The sequence below is a fragment of the Rhopalosiphum padi genome, chromosome 2, assembly GCF_020882245.1.
Source record: "Rhopalosiphum padi isolate XX-2018 chromosome 2, ASM2088224v1, whole genome shotgun sequence".
Taxonomy (NCBI): domain Eukaryota; kingdom Metazoa; phylum Arthropoda; class Insecta; order Hemiptera; family Aphididae; genus Rhopalosiphum; species Rhopalosiphum padi.
In genome coordinates this window covers 17,985,872-18,005,199 of record NC_083598.1, presented here as the reverse complement: position 1 = coordinate 18,005,199, position 19,328 = coordinate 17,985,872, and the positions used below count along the sequence as shown (strand labels likewise).

The 19,328-nt window shown below is 28.1% G+C and overlaps 1 protein-coding gene across 6 annotated transcripts in view; it reads left to right on the top strand.

Annotated features, from left to right (window-relative positions):
• The window catches only part of LOC132923013 (cell adhesion molecule Dscam2), a 131,222-nt gene that overhangs the window by 63,765 nt on the left and 48,129 nt on the right, over positions 1 to 19,328 (top strand). For all 6 annotated transcript variants that reach the window (XM_060986796.1, XM_060986793.1, XM_060986794.1 and 3 more), the window contains exons 3-6: positions 3,313 to 3,480; positions 4,973 to 5,119; positions 5,593 to 5,710; positions 6,630 to 6,825. In XM_060986796.1, coding sequence (XP_060842779.1) covers positions 3,313 to 3,480; positions 4,973 to 5,119; positions 5,593 to 5,710; positions 6,630 to 6,825 — 629 coding nt within the window. The remainder of the gene's footprint in view (positions 1 to 3,312; positions 3,481 to 4,972; positions 5,120 to 5,592; positions 5,711 to 6,629; positions 6,826 to 19,328) is intronic.

The following is a 19,328-nucleotide window of genomic DNA, read 5'->3' as shown; positions in this document are numbered from 1 at the left end:
TTAAAATTTTACATTCGAGATAAAATAGCTTTTTTTTGTAAGTTAATAATACTTTTCAGTAAAGTACTTATGATTAAGAAAACTTAATACCATAAAGCTAAGGAGATGGCTTCCTAAAAGAGCCGTTACCACCATCATCATATTCTTATGAAACTACTGGACGCTGTTGTTTTATCACTTATCATCTGTACATCTTATCACATATAGATATATTGAACATAATATACGAGTAAGAAACCAATTAACCATTACGGCTTACAATTTATTTTGTACGTACAATCATATTTCAGTATTATTGTACAAACGAATGACTCTATATAGACATTAAACATGCATAATATTATATTAACTGTAACGTATCTAAATGTCCCCAAAGTTTATGCTTTAGATTACATACTACAGTAAACGTATGCCCTACATGCAAATTTATTCAAACGCGTACAATTCACAAATCATCAATGTGAATATTAATGCTATGTGACAAGTCAGGTTTAATATTTGACTATCGCGTCACATCATCATACTATATTATAAAATAATACATGTCTATATAAAATAGGTATTTAATTTAATACTATAAACGTTATTGTCGTATCAGCATTGTTGATGTCTAATATTGTGGTACTCTGGTGCTCCGTCATAGTTTTTTTATTAGATAGCAATTTGATTGAAGTTGTGTTTATAAAAAAAAAATATTGAACAGGCGATAAATCTTTTCACTGGTATTTGAAAAGCACAATATTAAATTTTAGGTGAATCGTCGATTTTCTACGTATTATGATTTATGTAGTATTATTGAAATAAAATTATAGTAGGTAAACCTCAATAAATCTAAATGTATTATGGAAAATAATAATCAAATGCATTATTATAGGTATATAAAGTCAGATTATAGTAGGCAGTAAGTTCAATATACTTCTATAAATGTAGTTTAAGGAGCAACATTTATATATTTATTATCTAAGTTAATAGCACGACGTAATTTGAAATTTGCTAAATTTTAATTGAACCTTGTTTATTCTTATACTCAGAGATGTATTTCAAGTGTTTGTGGCTCAGAGCTAATAATTTTTGTTGTCCCCATTTCTGCAATATTGCAGCATTAGCATTAATTATTAAAATATAGGTATACAATTTGTAAAAAAAATACAGTAACATTTTACTAGAACATTATTCTTTATTATAAAAAATAAAAATAAGTATCGTAATAAAAATATCCGAAATATTAATGATTTATATCTTTGGTCATAACAAAATTAAAATTTAAAAAAATAGAATATTAAAATTAAAAAGATAATTAACTTTTTTACGACGATATTTTATACAAGTAAATTTATTAGTTATAACTCTAGACAATTTTTCTACAAATTTAATTTTCAATGTGAAGAATAGCAAAACTGTTTTGATTACCCTCAGTTAATCGTGATCGTAAGTCATTTTTAATGATGAGAAGTTCTCTAATTTTTGATTTATTTAAGAACCACATAAACGTTTTCTGTCATAAATAATTTTAATTAACAAGTTTAAATAAATATAGTTTAAAAATTACATACGAAAAAATACATAAATACATTATACTACGTAAAGTCAATCTGATCAGTAACTCGTAATCGATGAATGTTTGAACACACTACCTAATAAACAAAAATGGTCCATGACCAATTTTGTATACAACTCTAATACTAATAATTTTATTATAAACATGATGTATAATTTTCTAATAATAATAATTAATGATCGGCGGTAAACAATTTTCTGTAAACCGAACTCGATGAAAAAAATATGATTGTTTTACTAAAAATAGATAAACATTAAACACGAATCATATATATTTCCGCCCCTATGACCCTATGACTATGGTTACACAGTGGTCGATGCTATACTATAACTGTTGTATAACAGCTAAAACTTTTTTTACATTTATTTTTAGTTTTAAGTACAAAAATAATTAAGTATTATTTCCATTAGAAATGTGTAATTGTATTCAATTTGATAAAAAAAATAAGTAATCTATTTATCATGGTAAGTATAAAAATTAAAATTAAATCACTCATTTTTTTTAAAAATCCACATTTTACCGCCCTTAAAGTTTTGCATCCAGTTCTGTAGCCTATACATCCCTACTTATACTGTACTGCATGTCTACATAATGTTCAATTTGTTTATTCATTAAAAATCATAACAAAGTCTTAAAGTATATTTGTTTGAGTTTCTTAAACTACATTTATTAATTTTCCAGGTGCACACGCTAGGTGTGAGCACCGTCAAATTTCGTTCTCAGATGTTAGTTATTTTAGAAAACGTATATAAAAAAAATCACTTTATATGTACAATGTATGAATGAATTAATATATTCAAATTTCAAATTCAAGTCAGCACGGATTAACCTTAATAGATTGATTTAAAACTTTTTGTAGTTCATTTTTTTAGGCATATACACAAATTAAGTGGGTGAGACCAACAAAAATGCAAAAAAAAATTTAAGGGACACCTTAATGTACATGCTTGTCACTATATTATGTTGTAAACTTTGAATATTAATATTAGATAATCAAAATATTAGCACTCGGAAAACATCAACGGGCACGTTTTTCCAATAAATTAATATTTCTCAACATAATTATTTCAACAGCATAAAATAAAATTCAGTAGACCTGTATTAAACATGCAAAGCATTACAAAATTACCGTTCCGTAATGATTTTTTAAGAAAGTTATTAATCGTTGTATAAATAATTACAAAATTAAAATAATTAATAACTGTCTTAAAAATATAAGTGTTAAAATTTTCTGTAAAAACATGAATGATGTTTTCTCTATAACTTGCAGAACGAGTACTTATTAAATATCGATTTAAACCGTGTACCTAATCACTAGCGGAAATTGGAAGGTGGTTTTAATTATGCGCCAGTTTGTGTAAGATAAATATTAAATACAAATTATTTTATTGTTTCATCCTCTAGACGTTCTAAACCACCCACATATTTTACGGATCCTCTTCAACATATTTTTCTTAAACCTACAAAATGCATATAACAATTCCAATTTTTATACGACATCCAACGTTCATCCGATTAATATTTCTTTAAATATAATACAGTACTAAATATAATATACTCAATAACTTTAAATAGAACTATATAGATATCAATTCAGGTGATATACAGTATACGATTAATTAAAATAATTATAGATATCTTATGTTTCATTTATGTGGTTGATTTCGATAGATTAATATATTTTGTTAAATTAAAAATAATGACGAAATAATCGTTTTAATAACGTAATATTGATGATTTCATTATGATTTTAGTTGTGGCTCAAGATTACAGTCTTGAGGTGCGCGTAGTAAACGGAGGATCTGCCAAAGGATGTACAGCGGTATTGGAATGCGTAACGCCCACGTTCATGAAAGATTTTGTCAAGGTCGTATCGTGGCTTCAAGAACCAGGATTCTATATTTATCCATCATTACAAGGAGGTTGGTATTTAACGTAAAATAATAGCAAAAATAAAAATGTTGCTTAATTCGAAATAGCTAATATTGTGTGTTTTCGATAATACGTAAATTACGAGTACATTATTGTACTATATTATTATTATTTGATTAATTCATCGACATATCATAATATACGAGCTTTGTTTAATTGTCAACGCCCATCATTATTAGTTGGTAGATACTGTTAAATTACAAAATGTTAACTATTTCGTTATGATATTGATTACCAAGATACCAATAAAAAAATTAGTTCCAAAGTAGCAAAAAAATAGCACCACTAACATCTGGATCTTACGTTTGTATTTTTTTTTGTTCTCAACTAGGTATATAATATAACTAAAACATTGGCAAATTATTTTGATATTTAATTAATTTTGTCTCTCATTTTATAGATATTTTATTCAAATGTAACCAAAATGTAAGACAGGCGTTGACTTAACCTTTTCATTATTATTAGGCGAACTTTTACTTGTAAATTATCTGAACTCATATCTTTCAATATGTATATATTCTTATTCGTAAAAAATAGTTTTTTCTTTTAACATTTTCTACAATAATGTAAAGAGAATAAAAAACTTAGGCATTTATTTTATTCTTGGACATTAACGATTGCTTACTTTTAACGTAATAACATTTTGTCTTTTATGTATATATTGTAGATACTAACGAACTCCGTATCTATGTTATTTAGTTATTTTGGCAAATTATTATGATAATTAGGCAATCATTATTTTCCTATATTATCTTTATAGACAATATATAAACACTATCTATATAAACTATACGTTACTGTCACAGTTGATAATTTGGGCAATTTATCTGGACAATGGACAGTTATAATATGTTGATACAATTGTACATCATTTATCAATATGAATTATTATGTTAATATACCACATTAACTGAGTATTCATTAGATGATACACAATATATTACAATATAATTTCGCAAACATATACGATTATCCTATGATTAAGTGATGTCGATGTGCATATGTCTAAATAATATATATCCGAATATTCCGTGACAGCTGTGCACTACAGTGATGCGTTCAGCTATATTAACTTCGATTTAAATAATTATGTGAAATTTGTTTTGACAAAATTAGCTAACAATTATATAAATATGTGCCCAAATATGAAACAATAGTTTGTCTAAAAAAATTAAAATCCAATAACATTAATTGTTTAAATAATTACAACGGTTATACACTTAATATTTATTTTTTTGTTCTGTTTAATAATTTTTATATTATTTTGGTGAATATCAATTTTACTAAAACATCCTATTTTGAAAAAAAGGAACATACTGACAAAACGTAAATTCACAACGGCCCCAATCAATATATAATATTCAGCTCCTAATACAATATAGTATTTCACTACCAATACTAATTTCGACATTTTACCATTTTTTGCGTTGTTTTCTTAAAAGACCCAATATTTGTTCATATATTAATTAGTTTTTATTTCAGACGGAAAATATCACGCAATGCACACTGGTGAACTGTTAGTTCATAATCTCGAATCGAGCGATCAGTTTTCGTCGTATACGTGCCAAATGATGCACACACTGACCAGAAAATTGACGACCAGCACTCCGGCCAATATAGCCGTTCATGGTAAGATTATTATGACACAAATGACGACAGTGTAAATCGAATGTCTTCACGGTTGTGCGAACAAGTCTCATTGCGCACAGCGATATAGGTGTACAAAAAATTGTACTTGATGGGAAATATGCCCGCCAGCGAGACATATAAACCCTGTTTGCAGTAATTATTATTAGCACGTGACCCGAAAACCAAAATAATAACATTGTAACCCTTTTCTGGAAAATCTACGAGCCCGGTAGGTGTTACCATAGCGACCGATTGCTGGTAGTACCCGAGATTACACGGATGGATGGACATACAAAAGCACTGAACGTCCCGACACTAACCGCTGCCGTCCTGATGTAGATAATGAGAAAGATGTTACTTGTCCTTGCGTTTCATGCTTTAAAGACCATTTACTTAGCCGGCCTTTCTCGTGCCCGCAAGTGTCTCATCCGTTTCACACTCTAATTAAAAATAAATATTTGTATGCGTTCCAGAGGCCGCGGGAAATGAGATGGTCGAAATCGTCGCTCATAAGAGTTCGGTCCGAGTTGCCCAAGACGAAGGAGCCGTTCTCACATGCATCACGACCGGATGTCCACATCCTCATTTCAGGTAAAAAAAAATCGTAGACGCTTACCACGTAGATATACCGTATAAATGATAAAATCAACAATTACTTATCATACAAAAATATGGAATGCGTCAGCATTATGAACATCGAAAGAGAGACAGACTTAAACTTACCCCAATATCATGAAAAATATAATAATAGTTATACCTAAATCTATATTTTTTATTTTTTTATGATCCATAATTTAATAGTATTTTTTTTTAATATGCAATAATAGTTTACCTTGTCTTATAAGTTACTGAAAATATACAATATAACAGATATAAATCAAAAATACCTATAAAATCAAAAATTATAAATAAGTTATTTAATAATAAAATTTACATAATCTTGCTCTAAAATCAATTCTATTTTAAAATCATATTTTAAGTCAATCTCCTCTATACAGACAATCTTTTATTACAATGTTAATGTATTTAATTTATAAAACTTTATAACTATATTTTATTATTCACTTGCATAATATAGTCTTACTTATTACATTTAAGCCAATAGACAGAACTATATTATATCTTATTTGACAAAAACAATTTATTTTAAAAATAAATAGATTGTTATTCATATAATATATTATAATCGATGTAAATACCTATTTTTTTCCTCAGTTCGTTAATATTTAAAACAAAATGTAAAAATAATTAAATTTTATAATATTTTTATGATTGGTAGTTGATAACAAACCAACCTTGGAGATATCAAATACTTTTTTATGTTTTTCCCCTTAACTGAGATAAGCTGTAGTCTATAATTTTCCCACAATGAAAAAAACATAGTCATTATACTAAGGCCTATGAATGAAACTAATTTTCATTGTAAACGCGCAATCTAAATAAATTTATATTATGCGCTTAGTATACTATTTATACTAACCTAAGTATCTATTATTTTTCTTTTCGTTAGGTGGTACCACGTACTAGACGAGAACGAACCGACGCTATTGGAAACGGGTTCGGGAACTAGGGTTCTTGGTCAAGTACTTTCTATAGAGGCGGTCAGGCCGGAAGACACGGGTACTTACAGGTGTTCGGCCAGCAATGATGCCGGCCAAACCAGCGCGGACACGAGACTGGACGTAGTCGTACCACTTCAAGTACAAGTAAGATATCATTAATGTGCAGTATCTTAATCTACAAATCACATACTGAACATATATAATTGAAATATGAGGTTCAGCTAAACCTTAAAATTTAAATTAATCTTAGGATGCTTCAGGCGTTTCAATACAGCTCCGTAAGATATTATAAATAATAATATTCATGTAATCATAAAATCTTCAAAATGCAAATACTAAATCAGTTTGCAAAGTCATCGCCCCTGTTTATTAAGTAAATAGTTCAAAACCAATAAAACCCACTAATTAAACATCTTTCCTTTAGCATTATCCACAAAAATCTAAACAGATGTCAGACGATTAAAAATATATTGACCTAGGGACTTGCGACGTACTATAGTCTTGTACTTTTGTCTAATTGACATATCGATTGACACTACTGGGTACTTACCCATCTTTCATGCTGTTATTAAAAATACTTCGTCACCAAAATTACTTATTGTATATAGACTTGCTTAGATTGTAATTTATAATAACTTTTTAAATAAAAAAAAAAGTCAGAACATTTTAGAAAAAACGAGTGCAGTTAACTATCTATCAATCACCTTGGCATTGGGTATGGCGATTCTCGATTGCAGCGAGACTAATTTATTATAATTATTCACCATACACATATTATTTGCGTGAAACTAAAAAAATAAAAAATAAATTAATATTTTTCGTCAATACAATATTTTTTACATATTTTATAAATAATATTCTTTGTTACAACTATTATAATCTCGTTTGTCACGTTGAAATGGTAGTTAATGTCCATTTGTATTAGGAGTTAGAACGACAGCACGTCTATTCATGTGTAATAATATTTTGTTTAATTACTGACGATAAACTTTTGTTAGTGATGTTAAACAATTATTTTTTTTTTATAAAATCATCTATTATTATTTAATATGTCGATCTCTTGGCATAATAACGCGTGTAAAACTGTACGTATGATTTATATCTCGCAGTCCTAAATACTGTATGTAACTCTCGTATACTGTCAAAAACATGACGTTTCGGATTGTGAACCATGCGATTATTGTATTTTGTGGTAATATTAGTCGGCTAATAGTTATTGTATAGTTATTAATTATTGTTATTTTCAATGACATTCTAAAATAATAACTGGATGATCTAGCCGTGGAAGCAAATGAACATAATTTTGCGATGACGTATTTAATTCAATATGATCAACTATTGGCAGTTATAATCCGAGCGACTGTACTGCATTTTTACCACTATGAAGTATGATAATATATAATTCACTAAACACTAAATCGTTATTATTAATTTTAATCATAATCATATCATTTGGAGGATCCAAATAGGTAATTATTATATAATATGATATCGAACTAAAAAACTGAATATTTTTCTTTGAAATACAACTGACGTATAAACATCAATTAGGTATTCACTACCCAATAAAAATAAAAAAATAAATCGGTTTTCAAAAATAATAAACATTTAACTTGGCATTTTTAATTATTTAATTAATACCGAATTAAGTAGTAATTGTGGACCTTACTAAACTTACATGATAATAAAACATTAATATTTATAGTATTTATTGTATACCAACTGAAAAAATATAAGTTTCTAGTAAGAATACGATTTTTAAATTGAATTGAATTTATTGGAATAGTAAGAAGATTAAAGCCAACCTATGACTGAGTGAAGTGATAATACTGAAAATAATTAGTCAACATTACCAGTACGCAAACCATCATTCGTATATAATATTATCCTATGAAAATAAATTCCTTTGGATACTTCTTTGTATAAGTACTTTTTTAATTTAATAAAATAAATGTTATTTCAATTTTAATACCCTAATGGTACATGACACATATATAATATAATATTGAGAAATATATATTTATGAAAGAAAAAATGTCTGGTTTTCTTTTATAAACAATTATTTTTGTCTATTGAAATATTAATAATGCTAAGTACACAAATGATGAACTCTGTAAAAATTGTATTTATCGTATAATCAATACTTTTAGAACAATGAACATTTTTTCATATACTGTTTTATTTTAAGTTTGAAATATTCAACTCATGTGATCCATTTACTCTTTTTTTAGAATATTTATCAAGTTAATAATATTTTTTTCGATATCAATCAAATATTTTATTATTTATAGACGTCAATAATTAAGATTTTTTACTTTGTATTAGTTTACATTAATTTATACTTGTACATAATATTTAAATCGGCATCATTATCTCAAATTCAGGTAATTAAAAATTTAGAAAACTTTAATATAGAACGTGTTATATTGAAAAATAAAACTTTAAAGTTCATTTTTTAATAAATAAATGAAAATGAATTGTAAAGATGATTTTAAATTAAATTTGAGGAAACACGGGCAAGTCTCCTGTTGGAGACAGAAAGAAGAATGGGTTTTTAAACGATTTTCAAGCACACCGGCTTAATAATGTCGCTATAAGTAATAACATTTTGTAATCTAACTTTTTCTGCTTCGTTTTTAATTTATAATATTATTTGGATTTATGTTAAAACTCTTTTCATCTAAATTCGAATAAAAATTTTTTTAATTTTATGGAAAAATGTTAATGCGTAAACAAAATATCGTAATATTTAAGGTACTTCATTTTTTCTATTTTATACCACACTGTCCACACTCCTAGTTGCACAATACAAATATCATGCATTTATGAATTATATAATATACAATACACGATTAAATCAGATAATTGTTACTATAATAAACTGATAAGTTTATAAGATTATACTCGATTTTTGTCTATCTGTGTATACGATTGAGGCCCACGAATCGCCACGATTTTTTAAATAAAGATTTTCTGATAAATATGCCCATATAGCAGGGGTGGTAAACCTACAGCACGCGTACCAAAGGTGACACGTTGATCAAATTTCAATTACACGTGAAAAAATTTAAATTATTAAAAGTTATGCTATTTATAAAGTTTTGATTAAAACTGTTATAAGAAATTCAAAGAAAAAAATTATATACATTTTAAAAAAAGGTATGCTTATTTAATAAAATAATACCTAATAAATCTGTAACTTTATTTTTATTCTTAGAAAATATAATTTCCTTTGGACACGTGATAAAATTTCCAAAACCTTGATTGGGAAAATTTGGCACTTGACCCAAAAAAAGTACGCCACCCCTGTTATATATAGTATTAAATGTATACATGTCGTGGATTGTGCAAACAAGGAATCAGTGAGCAAAATAGTAAACATTCGATTATATTATTATGTTTTATTAAAACGCATTTTTTTTTTAGCAGCTATTATAAACGCGGTATGTAAGTTACGCACACCAAGTAAAATATCGACAACTTTACGCTCTCGTTTGAAAAACTGAATAACGCAGTTATCGCTTTTCGATAGTAGCATAATTAAGGGGAGAAGATTTAGTTTTAAATTAAGTTGTTTTTTTTAAGACTGATTCTTTATACTCATGTAATTATTAAACTTAACTATGGGTAGCATTTTTTATAAAATTAACTTATATATATAAAAATAATAACATTCCCTAATCTAGCTGTTCATAACTACTAATATATAATATTATTTTGTAATTAACACCAATGCTTCAAACATAATATATTATATTGTATTGTGGACTTGTGGTATAAAAATAATTCATTGAGTGATCGAAAAATTATTATTTTATCGCGGAACGAAGACTCACGTCATTAGCAACGTTGTATAATGTGTAATAACTTCCTCTATCAATTATGTGTAAATACTTAATTGATAAAAATGTACAAAATTGCCATCTTACCCCCCCCCCACCCAAAAAAAAAAACCATGACCGAATTGGAAAGAATTATTATCCGTAAATAAATCTGAGAATAAAACGGTACCGTAGCTGTTTAACAGAATTTCAATGTCTTCGAGTCTCGTAGAAACAAAATATGTACGAATTACGAGTATAACCTCCCGGTTCGAGTCGTAACGGAAAACAAACTCACGCAATAATAGAGGTAAGTACCTACATTTAACTTTGCACTTGCGGAATTTGATAATTATAATATAATACGTGTTTCGGAAGGTCGGAGCGTCTCTGGGTCGGAAATCGTTAAAAACAATACGCGGTATAATAACGAAACGAAAATGATACGACGCGGTGGCGTCTACGTGAAACGGCTGCGACCGGAATAGTTTAAACGGGCCGTTTAAAACGACGACCTAGAAGGGGATGTTGATGCCGCGGCAGTGCGTTAATTGTTATTGTATGTAGCTAGCAAATTACTGTAAAACTAACCCTCTCGTCTGCGAAATTTGTCGGACCGGAAGTAGTAGTTGTCGTAGTAATATGTATAGAGTACGTTTTAGTGCAGTGTTTTATATATAGTTTCTCTGGTACACTAGACGGAGTAAAGGGTCACAGCTTTTAAGTGTATTGATGTTGGGAAGGATGGAGAAAATAAACAGTTCCTGACGACGATGACGTCAACCCCCTCCACCATACTTTTACGTGGTCATTTAACTTCCGGCCCCAGGAAAACGTGTTAAACCGACATCTGATGTTAATTAAGTTCGAAATTCGGCGTCGCGGCTTCTCTAGTCACAATATATTATTATTACTACTAATACTACTACATCTACTATTATTATTATTAAAGCTGTCGCCGCAGTCGTCGTCGTCGTCGTTGTAACAGTCATCCGCCGTCGTTCCGCAGCCGATCGTCATGGAAACGCTTTTGTTCATATGAAAATTATTGCATGTGCTCTCATCAGCGGTGATTGCGGCGGCTTATAATCCGCGAGGACGCAATAATAATTCTAATTCGGTCCATTCGGACATTAAATGCCCTCTGCTCAACAATTATAGGTATATAGGTACTCTATATGCAATGCACTCGTATGCGCTACACATTATACGGTGTGCGCCCACCGGCAACGATCTCGGAAAATATAAAGAATTTTCAAACATTTGATAACGTGGTATATAAATATATTAATATCTCACACATTTCTATTTTTGTTTCATAAAAATTACCGTACTTAAATTACGATTTGTTATTTTTTTCAAAAATACTTGTTATTTATTTAATAATAATATATTACTCGATTCATGAGATAAAAAACATCGCCCCGTATATACGTCAAAATGTTTGGTACTTTTGGGTCTTCGTCCAATTTGCGTCCAAAAATATATTCACGCATGCTCCCGCGTATGATTTTAGGAGGAATAAAATACATAAATGTATATATACGTAATGCAAACGTCAAATCGTTTTATTATACGGCGTTTCCGACATGTAGACGAGTCGCATAGTTACCTTAAATATACACCCTGGTGCAGTCGATTACGTGTATTTATACGTGTTAGCGGTATATAGATAATAGTGAGGTCGTGCCTTGTTTAACAATTATCGCGCGCGAACTACTATAGTTTATATGCATAGACGCAGCGGTGACGAGTGAATTTTCGTTTTTAAATTCCGAGAAAGTTTCCCGCGGTAAACGTCGCTGTTAAACAAAAGGTATTGTATTACAGTGTTCAGCGCCTAGCGGACACATTTTCTACGGACACACATGGTGGCGAAATCACATAATATAGTTTTTATATTTTTATAATAATCGTAATATAATGATTAAAAAATATGTAATATATTATATTCGTTTCCGGTGCAAATTTGTCCAAGGTTTGTGATACGAGTAATTATTAATAATAATTTCTTAGAACAAAGTACTTTATAAATTCCTTGGAAAAAACGAACATATTGGTTCTATCGCGTTTTTAACAGAATAATATTTAATATCAATTATTTGAATTTCCAACTACATAGTTAGTAGAGGAAAATTAATGTACGATCTACTGTGAGAAATCAAAAGTTTTTCAAGAAAAATCAATCTCCTTTGTAAAGATGTTTAAAATGAACATTTACACTTCCTTAACTTTAAAACCGTTTTGGGTGATTAAAGATACATTATTCAGTTCATTAATTTTATAAAAAGACCTAAATCTGAGTGTAAAATCAGATTTACTGATTTAAAAAAAAAAAAATTGCCACGCAATATTAATACAATATATATATATATTGTATTGTATTATATATATATATATATTATTATATTAACACATAATATTGGAAAATTGTTGTTCTATACATCCTGTGAACGGAGTAGTGAAGCTCAAATCGTTTTCAACTTCAATAAAGCTATATCCTATAGGGCTATAAATGAAAATTCATTGAGTTTCAAGAAAACTTGATTTTAAAAAAGAAATTTAACGAGATTCTGTACATTTTACAGTGTGAACAGTAATTCTGGATTTAGATTAATATGTTTGTTCAGGTAAATACTCCAAATTAAAAATTAAACTACAAAACTTACTACGAACAATGTTTGGTTCAACGTATGTGTGTGAACTGTTAGCTGCTTTTTGAAAAAAAGTACTTTAAAATAAATAATTTCAGATCTCCGTTAACAGCTGATCATTTTAACGACTTAATGAAAATCAGTTATGCCAACTTAACTAAGAGGTTCATTAAAATTAAAACATTTTTTTACATTAAATCAAACTTAAACAAAAAATGTGCATTTGTTAATGTGTTTAAAAAGACGTTAAAATATTGCTTTGGACCACGAAAAGTTTGGTAAGTTTAATACAACGTTTTTGAAATCACGAATTTCGCACAATCGACTAGAATTCACGTCCAATACACATCCTATATATATATATATTATATCGTACACCGTTTAGTTGATTTGGAAATTAACTCGTCTATTCATATAATCGCTCGCATCAGGAAATATACCGACTGCAGCGGCACCAGTTATATTCTCCGTTCTTTTAATGTTTATCTGGATATTATACGAAACAGAAATTTCATCCTCTGCAGTGGCTTTTTTATTGTTGCGTATGTATTGTATACTAATATTACGTTGAATCGGATACTATATACTTATGCGCTGCCCCCCGTCGTGGCCGTTCCAATCCGCACTAAAGCTCTTGTAGTTTACATAATAATGGATAGAAAGACACTACACCCTGAACTATATACTTAGCTGTACTTACGATTTATGCTGTATCACTGCTACTTTCTACTAAAATGCACTTTATCCTTTATTCCGTTCTCAAATATACAATTTTAAATCTTAATTGTTTTCCATTGGTTTACTGTTATGTAGTTTCTAGGATTTCTCTAAAGAGTATAATATTATTATGTTTTGTACAAACTTAATTTATCTATATTTTCATTATATTGTACTTAAATTTTTATAATTTTTCCGTAGTACCGCAAATAATATTACATAGTTTGGGGAAATGCATATATTTCTATCGATTTATTCTAGTACGTAGTCGAAAACGATAAAAAAAAAACAATTTTAAAAAGAGCGCACACAAACATATTTCACTGAATAAAAAAATTATAGTGACTTTTTAATAGCCATCCCAGAAATGACGATAAAAAAAAACCAATTACGTAAAAGGGTAAAAAAAAGGGGGATACCGTGAAGTTTCGTTTGAATTCCTATATAATATCGAGTCACCAAAACACTACTAATACCATAATACTCTATACCAATACTACCACTATCACTACCACAACTACAACTAATATTATACCGCTACAACTATTATACTACTACAATAATACACATACACACACACACACACACATACACACACACACACACACACACACATACACACACACATATTAATATATATATATATACACTACCACCGCCATCATATAGTATTGGGGTACCGCTGTTCGCATATTTATATATAGTTATATACCTATACGCGTGAAGCGATGCCCCATCTCTATGTAATAATATATATATAATATTATATATAAACGAGAATGTACATACCTCGTATACTCCGGTCAAATATACGGCTCACCGGACCGCAAAACTGTATCTTTTTACGATTGCAATAGCGCTCTTTTTACGATCTGTTTGGGATACTTCACGACGCATTATATGCGTGTCCCAGGAGTTATATATATATATATGGTGATATAGTGTTTTTGTTCGAGCCGATTCCAATTTCGACTTGCCGACCCACCATTGTGCCGGCACAAAATTCCGTTTACTATTATAATACCAATAATCCTATACACACCACAATATAATAATGTATACAAGTGTGAGGTGATCCATTTGGACACGTAAGTCACACATTATTTTCATTATTTCAGAAAGTACTAACATTTATGAAAATATTTATTTTACATAATATCTTTAAATCGTTACAAAATAACATTGTTCTAAGAAAAATAAATTTTTACTATTTATCAATATCTTTTATTAAATAGTAAAAATAATTTTATAACTTATAAGTATTTAAAGAATTTAGTGGAGCAACATTTTACTAGGCTTTCCTACTACTTTACTCCGCTCATTAAAAATTTTAAATTCTAAATACTTAAAACTCATTAAGAAAATATGAACTGTTCAGCCAATATTCGATTTTTATACATGGAAGTACTTAAAAAAATATTTTGCTTGGGAATAAGTTTAATTTTGTCATTATTTAAGTTAATACAATTATAAAATTATTACAATAAATAATAGTAACCAATTTTGTTTTTAATCACTTAACATTATATAAAAAATAAATAAAAATAATGAGTGTTTTACGTTAAATGTATCATTTTATAGTTAATACGTCATATAGGTACCTGCATAGTATATAAATATAGTGATTCACCAAGTATGTTCACCCATTTTTTCTTCTTCGATAATGAAGTTATACAACATTTTGTTTTTGAAATTTTCAAATATAATACATACAAAGTTCAAAATTTTAAATTCTTGAGATTTGTTATACTACTAAAGCGGAGAAACGAACTTCTGTGCTTTCAAATAAGAATCACCTTCAATTTTCTACATTAAATTATTGCTATTAATTATTTTCTACCGTTATTTTTTTGAAAATGATAACACGCCTTAATCAAAATTCGAACCAATAGTTTTGAATTATTTAACTTTTTATACTAAGAATAACTACGATAATGGGTTCGAACGAAAGTAATGGTGATTTGAAAATTTTAGCAACTAACATTATTTATCAACATTTATAATTTATTTAATAGTCAAAGGCTAATAAATTCTAGATTCAATATTAAATTTATATTGTATTTTTGTTGAACTATTTTAATGGACTATTATCAGTATTATCCTTACAGTACACACTTTAAAAATCGAAAAACTTATAGTAAAAATGTTGAATTAGGCGCATTAAAAGTTTTAAAAAATGATCTACTAAATAATTTACAATAAAAAAGGGGATTATCGTTTAAAAAGCAATTCTTTGTATCACCACAGGATCCTTAAGTTCTGAAAAATCTTAAGAATTTGAAAGTATTATCTAAAAATATATTTAAAAATACCAAAAATCAAAATCTGAATAAATGGATTATTAACAGAAAAATGGGTATGACAATGCTTGCAAAAAATTACTCGGTATATATTAATATGTACAGTATTTTACTACGATACAAATATACTCATTAATATCTGCGTCAGGTTTTTTGATGTGATGTTTTTTTTTTTTAGTAAAATGAACAGAGCGCCACCCTCTCATGAAAGCGAAAACGAGAATCACATTACATTACATTATAAAAAATATATTATTAATGGACGAATAAATCGTGGTAGGGTGAACGATAAGTGCTTAAGATGTAAGTTTTCGTGTACATCGCATCAACTTACTAGTTTGCTCGTAGATCAAAACTTACAGGTAAAATTATATTTTTAGTCATAAATTTTGGTAAAATTTCATATTGTCTATTCTCTAATTAATGCATTCTTATGTTTTCAATTGTACTTAAATATCAAAGTGTAGATTAAGCCCTTATGACTAGTTATAAAATAATTAAAGGTACTTTTTAATTATATTAACTTAACGTAGGTATTTTAGACTTGGGCCAGCGAGTGTAAAGTGACTTAACCGATTCTCTGCATTTTCGTGGAACAAAGTTCATTAAATTAATTGACCAATTATACTCCCCAGTTTAGGCGCAATGATATATTATACGTATCCTGAAACCGTACATGTATATATATATATATATATATTGCACGGAAGTCGGTTGTGTTGCACTTGTCAATAATTTATACAAAAGTTATCACTGCATTTTAAATCGGAATGGAATTGTACTGACCAAACGAACAAATGTATACTTATAGTTTTAATAGAAGAATCTGAACAAGTTCAGAACCAAACGGAAACGAAATCTACTTGTATTATTATATCGGACAATATTTTGACGGAAGCATTTTGTGATTTTAATCTAATTGACCTTTTTGTTGTTTACTGTGCATCATGTACCATTATGTTTCATTATGCGAAAGTAATTTTTAATAGTCCGTTTGGGTGACTAACATTTATACCGTTTGGAAAAGTGAAATTATTTTTCCTGCATCAGTCATATGGACTTTGATACGTATATAATTTTATTTTATTAATATTTGACTGTATTATACATAGTTATATCACAATACCTACTTTTATGATACCAATATCATTTTAATATCATTATGTTTATGTGATTTTTTTTAAATTATTTTTATTTTTCTAATATTATGACTGTTCAATACACTTCTTTAAATTAATTTATCTATAAACCTACATACATACTTATTCATCATGTAACGGACTTTTTTTGTTAATAAAATTAACACTTGTCTCCACTTAACACATTTTGACCCAAGAAGTTTATGTCCATAAATGTTAACTCTGTTCAGTTCCGAACCAAGGTGAACGACAACTTTAAACGTCCATTTGTCTTAGATTCCTTAAGGGTTTGTACTGTGGGACGTCGTGTAAAACACGAATCGAACGTATCATGGTAGCATTTGTCGAAACTTGGGGCGGACGACAAAGACAAACGCCTGCATATATATTATGTATTTGCACGTACTAATGCACGTTAAAACGTTTCTGCCGTTTAAAAAAAAAAACGATTCCTTCTGTGTTTACCATTTTTTACACGTGAAGTGAAAATTTACTCTTCTCGACGAGCACTTTAATAAGATTCGCGTTTATTTCAAACGTATATGTGCAGTTAGTGCACTGTATACATCACGCGTGCGGTATAATACTAAAAAATTGTTTTATTGTAGACGCGTAATATACAAATTAAATTTATTCACGACGGTGTTCCACATTTAAACAATACTTAAAATATTACGATTTTTCCCCTATTTCTTGATCCCCAAATTCCATCTGAATATTCTCCATAGTTAACAACAGGATAACAATTTCAAGAATTGTATAAAAACATATTAGGTTTATTTTTTTCTCATGAAAACCATTTACACCTTATACTTTCAACAATAAAAAAAAAACATACTCACATTCCGTTAATATATAATATTGTGGTCTGAGCGTTGCAAAAAAATCAACCGGAATTTTATTAAAACTGTTTATTTTTTGAATAAAACATACTTTTTTTGATACATTCTGTTTTCAAGCAAGAAAAATAAAAATATTTATCATACCATTGAAAATAATATATATTACCTCTAACTGTTATTTCAATTTTTAATTCTTCTTCTTCTTTTAGAGCGTCTTAAAGACCATTAAGGTCCATTGCCGCAACAATAACGTCCTTCCACTTTTTCCTGTCTCTTGAAAATTTTTAATTCATTATTATATATTATTTGAAATAATATTTATTTTTTAATTAATCATATTAAACTATTAAGTAATTAATAGCGTTTTTATTTTGCATTTATATTTCATCAATACTATTTTTATAAAAACTTACATTTTTTACATCTACGGAATACATTTTTAAATATTTATTATTTTTACTCAATAACTTTTGATTTTATTTTTTAAAGGTCTTACTTTTTGATATTTAAATTTTTCACTGTGAATTTGATAATAATAACCATAAATATTATTTATAATTTTAATTTTTAAGTATATTTACTATAAAACACTATCTTAATATAAGTTGCTATTTAATACTTCACTCGTTATAAAATTCAATAGTATTCGCAAATTTCAATAATTATTCACATAACAATTTTAACTATTTATAGAGAGATATTGTTTAGTATCAACCAAATTTAAATATTATAACTAAAAACATACGTATAACCTAACCTAAACATATAGTACTCAATTAAAAAAAAAAATCAATTCACCGACATTTTAGTATTATAATACACTTTAATTAAGTTCATTACAAAATTCGCCACACAATAAATTACTAATTACAAATTTAAATTTATTTTTATTTAAAGCATAATTGTTGTAGCTTGAAATCCTTTGAGGCATATACGAGTATGTTGACGTTCTCTGTAACCGTAATTGCGTAAATTTCCAATGTAGCAAACACCGAGTTTAATTAAATATGAAATAATGGCGTCAATGCGTCATGGTGTTTTGGGATCATTGTGTCGGTTTCCTGATAATGACATCTAATTGTAGATACTATGTTTTCGAACTTTAACAATCTCCGTATTATACAATAAAATTGTGTTTAAAACAAACAAAAAAAAAAATCTTGTGTTATATGTC